The 6,469-nt window shown below is 34.8% G+C and overlaps 1 protein-coding gene across 2 annotated transcripts; it reads left to right on the top strand.

Moving 5' to 3' along the window:
* The first annotated feature begins 856 nt into the window (after positions 1-856).
* LOC114368924 (O-fucosyltransferase 39-like) lies at positions 857-5,951 on the top strand. 2 transcript variants are annotated; one of them, XM_028326220.1, is made up of 10 exons: positions 857-1,436; positions 2,664-2,726; positions 2,826-2,904; positions 3,032-3,105; positions 3,206-3,294; positions 3,379-3,582; positions 3,820-4,090; positions 4,255-4,482; positions 4,610-4,807; positions 5,437-5,951. In XM_028326220.1, the coding sequence occupies exons 1-10, from the start codon at positions 1,302-1,304 to the stop codon at positions 5,644-5,646; spliced, it is 1,551 nt and encodes a 516-aa protein (XP_028182021.1). In that variant the 5' UTR covers positions 857-1,301; the 3' UTR covers positions 5,647-5,951. The 2 variants fall into 2 exon arrangements, with proteins under 2 accessions (XP_028182021.1, XP_028182022.1); XM_028326221.1 differs by having other exon boundaries at positions 3,035-3,105.
* Positions 5,952-6,469: the final 518 nt, after the last annotated feature.

Genomic DNA, 6,469 nt, shown 5'->3' on the forward strand with positions numbered 1-6,469 from the left:
CGTTAAGTATATCAAGAATATAATCAGATCGAGAAATTCTCATAATTAGAGTTGAATGTTATTGCCATAAGAGGAAGACAAGTATTTAGGTTCAGAAAGCAATGTAATGTAAATAGACATGTTTGTGTTTAAGAATAAAAGAAAGAAGAAGAAGAAAAAAAACAACGAAGCCCTAACCAAATTCTAATTGAGATTTTAATTTTAATTTGTTCTCTTTTTCATTTTTAATTGAGATTTACTAGCCTTACTTTTTTATTATTATTTAAGATTCCTTTCTTTTTTGTTTTTATTTCACAAATATATTATTTTAATTAACTATACACCTAAAAACGAAACCATGTATTATAGAAAGGTGGATATTGTTGGTAAGAACTGCAATGTGAGAACGAAAAAGAAAAGAAAACGACGTATTATACATAAATTACTCTTATAAGTAGATTTGTTTCTCACTCACTCACTTATGACTTATGAGTGATGAGAGGTACTTTACTACTACTTCTGATAAATCCAAAAACATGGTGAATTGTTTTGCTTTACAATCCTTGCACGGAGGAAAAGGAACAGCAACCCTCTCTCCATTTTGGTTCCTATTTCAGTGATTGGTGGGAGTAAAAGGTAGAAAGATTCTCCATTTGTTGGTGAAGAAGAAGGTAGAAAGAAAAAGAAAGGACCCAACCCAACCAAGCAAGTTTTATTTACCTTTGAGGTTGTCGGTGGTCACACATTAAAATAAAATAAAATACCTTGCACACATTAAAAAGAAGAAAAAAAAAAGGTGCGGCGGCTATTGAAAAAGGTACTACCTTGCACACATAGCATTACATTAGTCCATGATTTTGCTAATGGCAACAACAAATACTACTACAACGGTTTCATCTACCACTCACTGCATGAGCATTCAACACCTGTGACCCTTTCTTTATTCTTCGTGATTCTCACCTTTGTTAACGTAAAAATCCTAACTTTGTTTCCTTTATCAATTGGGGTCCCCTTGAAAAAGACGCCATCCCTCATCATTATTCAATTCGGTGAACCAGGCCAGGTGTCCATGTGAACTCCTTTACTCTCTCTCTCTCTCTAATGCCCTTCAAGCCCAGACACATATCTGCACTTCACAACCCTCCAAACAACATTTAACTATATATAAAACCATCATTCTGAACACCATGTTTACTCTCTTCTTCTCTCTTCTTCTACATTAGTTCTTGTTATTCATTATTCATTCTCAGCTTCTTTTCTTCTGGGGGGCAAAAGGGGTCACTTTTCAGATCCGAGATTGAGCTCCTTTACCCATCATCATCATGGAGCTCCTCGGGTACCTGAATCAGGGTCACCCTTCTAGAGGAACAACACTTGTTATTACTCTTTCATTGGTGCTTTCGACACTTGTGTCCTTCTCCACTTTCACACATGCCTTCTCTTCTTCTGCGTTTCCGGTAAGTTATGTTTTTTTCTTTTTTTTTTTAGTTTTCGAAAGTTTTTCCCATTTCCGATTTTTGGATGAGCAGGAATTTTTTTTCCTTGATGTTTTTTCTTTCTCAATAGTGCTTTTTTTTTTCTTTTTCTTGAGCTTTTTTCATCTGTCGGTGTGTTTAATCACTGTTCATGGAGAAGATACTGGTGTGTTTTGCTTTTTTTTTTAAAAAAAAAATTAATCTTAGTTATTTGCTTATTGTAAGGAAATGTTTGGAGTTGCATACGGAAGTTTATTATAGGAATTGAAGCTTGATAATTTTTTCTTGTGGGGGGTGGGGGTTAAGAAATTCCTGTGTTGAGGTTTGATTTTAGTATAATTGAGAAGAAAGAAGATGAAAAGATTGAAGTTTCTCTCGTTGAGATTTTCTTATTGGTGAACGTTTTGGTACCTTGAAAGAAATAAGAACTTTTTAATGTACTAATTAATGAATTCAATTGACTTGGTTTGGTTGGTTACACTTGTGAACTTAATAAAGAGGCCATTAATTATAGATCACAGATTTCAGGACCGCGTTTTTTCATTTTGGAAGCGGCGGGTGAGGATTTTTTGTCGTTACGTGTTAGAATTTTTAGCAAATCCAATTAAAAATAAGTAAGTTATTTTTTTGAGTGAAAAATATTAAAATTTTCTTACGCGTCACGATGTGCAATGGAAGGATATTAAATTACTTGTTTTCATCCACACTAATTAAGTTTCATAATGCTCGGTTGTGCCTTGTGGTTAACTTAACATGTATATTGTAAGGGTCTAGCTGAGATTAGTTGGTTGAACATGGTATATAAGTAAGTTATTGTAAACTCTTGACAGTGTCTTCAATTTCTACCAATAAAAAAAAATTTAACATACTGCGGAAAGTGTCTTCAAAATCTACCAATAAAAAAAAAATTAACATGTATACTGCGGAAAGTTTCTTTCAATGAATTTGTTAGGATGGTGAATTTATTGCATTTTATTGTCATGGACATGATGCTTACTTCTTAGCAGTCTTGTAACTTGTCAGAGTCCCTTAATTCCTATGAGCTATGGTGTGCCACTAGAATGGTCATCGAATTAGAGATGAACCGGACTCCGGAACATGCTTATGTTGATGCCACCTAGTACCTAGGTTATTTGGTACCTGCACTTGTTATCATTTTTTAGTTTATTGGCTTCTAGTGCCTTACACCTTGCAATTAACTATGTGCAGGAACTGAATCCTATAAAACCTAGGCACTCACGTCTTCTCAGGAGTGCCGTGCAACATGAAACTGTAAGAATTAATTGAGCAGTGAATGCATTTCAATTTTCAAGTGACTTTTACGGGCTTGTGGATGTTGATTTTGTATTTTATTATTTTCTCCTCGTTTAGCCTACATCACAGCTTTCTGAAATATGGTCACCTCTGGAAAGCCAAGGATGGAAACCTTATGTTGAATCAAATAAGCCAAGTGAGTGACATTATTATCATTTAATCTTATGCTCTTATAGCTTTGAGAGAATACATGAACATTTTTGGTATATCTACTGGGAGTTCTGGCTCATTTGATCTTTCTGTGACTTACAATTGAATTAAAGCAGCATTACCAGAGAAGTCCGAGGGATATATCCAGGTCTTTCTTGATGGAGGTTTGAACCAACAAAGGATGGGGGTAGGTATATGAAGCCTTTTAGTTAGATCAAAAGTTTCCTCGTGTGTATGTGTGAAAAATGATGTATAATTTGGACTTAGTGTTTAATTATTTTGTGTAGATATGTGATGCAGTTGCTGTGGCAAAGATACTGAATGCTACTCTGGTGATTCCATACCTTGAATTAAATCCTGTATGGCGAGATTCAAGGTAATTGCCGACACCATCATTGCGTTTATTTGTCCCATGGATTGTGTGTGATGAAATATTGAGGTTGCATATGTTTGTTTGCAGCTCCTTCATGGATATATTTGATGTGGATCATTTCATTGATGTATTGAAGGATGATATTTCTATAGTTAAAGAGCTGCCTAAAGAGTTCAGCTGGAGCACAAGAGAGTACTATGGCTTGGCTATTCGAGAAACCCGAATCAAGGCTGCGCCTGTGCATGCATCAGCCCATTGGTATCTGGAGAATGTTTTGCCTGTTCTACAGAGGTTGGTATCTACCTGAATTTGTTACATTAAATACTAATGCATGACCTAAAAGTTCTGGTCCAAGTATTATAACACTAGTTGATTCAATGATTATGCTGGATATTGCTGCGGACTATTGTATACTACTTTATTTATGAAGATGTGGTTGAGTTTAAGGTGTATATTGTGCCGAAGCCATTATGGTATACTCTCTGAATTATGAACTTCTAATGTATTATTATGTTTTATTTGGTGCAGTTATGGTATTGCTGCAATCTCTCCATTTTCTCACAGACTGAGTTTTGACAACTTGCCTATGGATATTCAACACCTACGCTGTAAAGTCAACTTCCAAGCTTTAACCTTTGTTCCTCATATCAGAGCACTTGGAGATGCCCTTATCAGCCGCCTTCGCTATCCTGAAGGCTCAGCTGGAGAAATGGGCTCCAACTACCTTCAAGAGGTCACTGGTGCAGGTGCTAGGAAAAATGCAGGGAAATTTGTTGTTCTACACCTCCGATTTGATAAGGTATTACTCTTTCTTCATTTGTTTGATAATCATCTATGTGTACAAGTTTGTAATGTTCGCATCTTTGTTTTATCCTTTTATTTGTGAAAAAACATTGTTGCTCTACTAATATATGCATTTATCTGTAAGTTAATAATTTGGGTGTATAAATTGTTTTATGGCAGGATATGGCAGCCCATTCGGCCTGCGATTTTGGTGGAGGAAAAGCTGAAAAATTGGCCCTTGCAAAGTATAGACAGGTTATTTGGCAAGGGAGGGTTCTTAATTCCCAATTCACTGATGAAGAGTTGAGGAGTCAAGGCCGTTGCCCTATGACACCGGAAGAGGTTGGATTGTTGCTAGCAGCTATGGGATTTGACAATAGCACTCGTTTATATCTTGCCTCTCACAAGGTAAAACATGTTGCTTGGTTTGACACAGTAGAGACTCATTCATCTGAATTAGTTCTTGTATTTTCTATAATTTAGGAAATTGATTATGTTTTCCTTGGTTTTAAGTTAAGTTGGTTGTGTTTTTCAGGTCTATGGTGGAGAGGCAAGGATTTCAACTTTGAGGGAATTATTTCCTCTGATGGAAGACAAGAAGAGCCTTGCTTCATCTGAAGAGCGTTCTCAGATAAAGGGAAAAGCTTCTCTATTAGCTGCACTTGACTACTATGTTGGCTTGCATAGTGACATCTTCATCTCTGCTTCCCCAGGAAATATGCACAATGCATTGGTGAGTTGTGCTATATGCATTTTTAGATGTCTCTAATTGAAGGTTAAATTATTAACTAGGTCTGTACTATTTGGGAATTTTCAAATAGTTCTTTATACTTTTATTTTTAATTGAGTCCCTAAACTAAAAAGGTATTCCCTATAGTTTTTTGGCAGTTTCAAATCGTCAGAAAATGACAATTTATGGCGTCTTAAAAAAGACTAGTGACTCAATTAAAAAAAATTACAAGATCGAGGATCTAATTTTAAAAAAAAAAAAGTTTAGGGACTTGAAAATCATGAACTAGTTCAAGGGTTTACTACTTGAATCCTAATTAAATTAGTCTACAACTTAGACTTATTCCATTCCATTAGTAAACTAGTCTACAACTTATACTTATCCATTCCATTTATTTCATGTTGGCCCCAAAATAAATTTTGAATTAATTATGTGGTGCATTTTGGTCCATGTCATCAAATGTCATTAATGAATTTGTCATTTGGAATTTTACTTAAAAGAAACCTGTAGTTGAAACTTTTCAATTCTGATTACGTTAACAAAGCTTCTTGTTTTGGAAGTTTCAATAAATATCACCACAATATTTTTATTTTCATGAATTAATGTTTTGATGATGATGATGATGATGATAGGTTGGACACCGGACATACTTGAACTTAAAGACTATAAGGCCAAATATGGCATTGATGGGTCAGCTTTTCCTGAATAAAACCATAGAGTGGTCAGAGTTTCAGGATGCAGTGGTTGAAGGTCACCAAAATAGACAAGGGGAACTAAGGCTGAGGAAGCCAAAACAATCAATATATACGTATCCAGCTCCTGATTGCATGTGCCAAGCTTAGTAGTGACTAGTAGTAGTATATACTTAAATTATTATTATTGCTCACGGATGTAGCCTGTGTATTTTATAGTTCGGTGTCTTATTATTTAACATTATATCTAGTGAAAATAAAAAAGCTATTTCCACTCCTATTCCTAATGGAGTTTGTTATGTTGTTCTTGATAAGAGTGCTTGAGAGTTAGTTGTGTATTGTGTGGGAGATGTATTTATCAGATGATGGCATTCTTAGCAGGAGCCAGCCATATTATTAATTTATAATTTTATAATTCAATAACATGAGCCATATTGTTGTTTATCATTATTCAATTATTATAAACTAGATTGTAGCTTACTTTTCATACTAGTGGTGTTACTATAGGAGAAATTATTGTATGGTTTAGGACTACTATGATCTTAAGTTATTTGTATAATGTAACTGAGTGTTATTAATATTTATTTTTTCTGGGAGTGATAATTTTTTATTACTATGAACCTTGATTTCTTAATCATTATTCTCTTATGAAATAGCTATTGTGATTTGTCAGCCCTCATTTGCGTGTCTCACGGGCGTCACACTAGGCTAATCAATGTCGGGTCTACAAATTTGGACATTTCAAAATGGTTGGAATACTTGATGTTAAGTGTTTCATTTTGGATAGTATTTTTGCCTGACCCCTGATAAAAAAGTATTGTCTTTTTCTTTACTATTCGTGAGTCAATTGAATTTGTCTTGGGCATTTCAGCCAATTGGTGAAAACGAAGTAACTTTCACTAGCTGTTAAATGAAATTGTTGCCTCTGCAGTTCATTTTTCATCTGCAAAGGATCCAGATTATTTTGCGGATG

This window comes from Glycine soja, chromosome 9 (genome assembly GCF_004193775.1).
Source record: "Glycine soja cultivar W05 chromosome 9, ASM419377v2, whole genome shotgun sequence".
Classification (NCBI taxonomy): Eukaryota; Viridiplantae; Streptophyta; class Magnoliopsida; order Fabales; family Fabaceae; genus Glycine; species Glycine soja.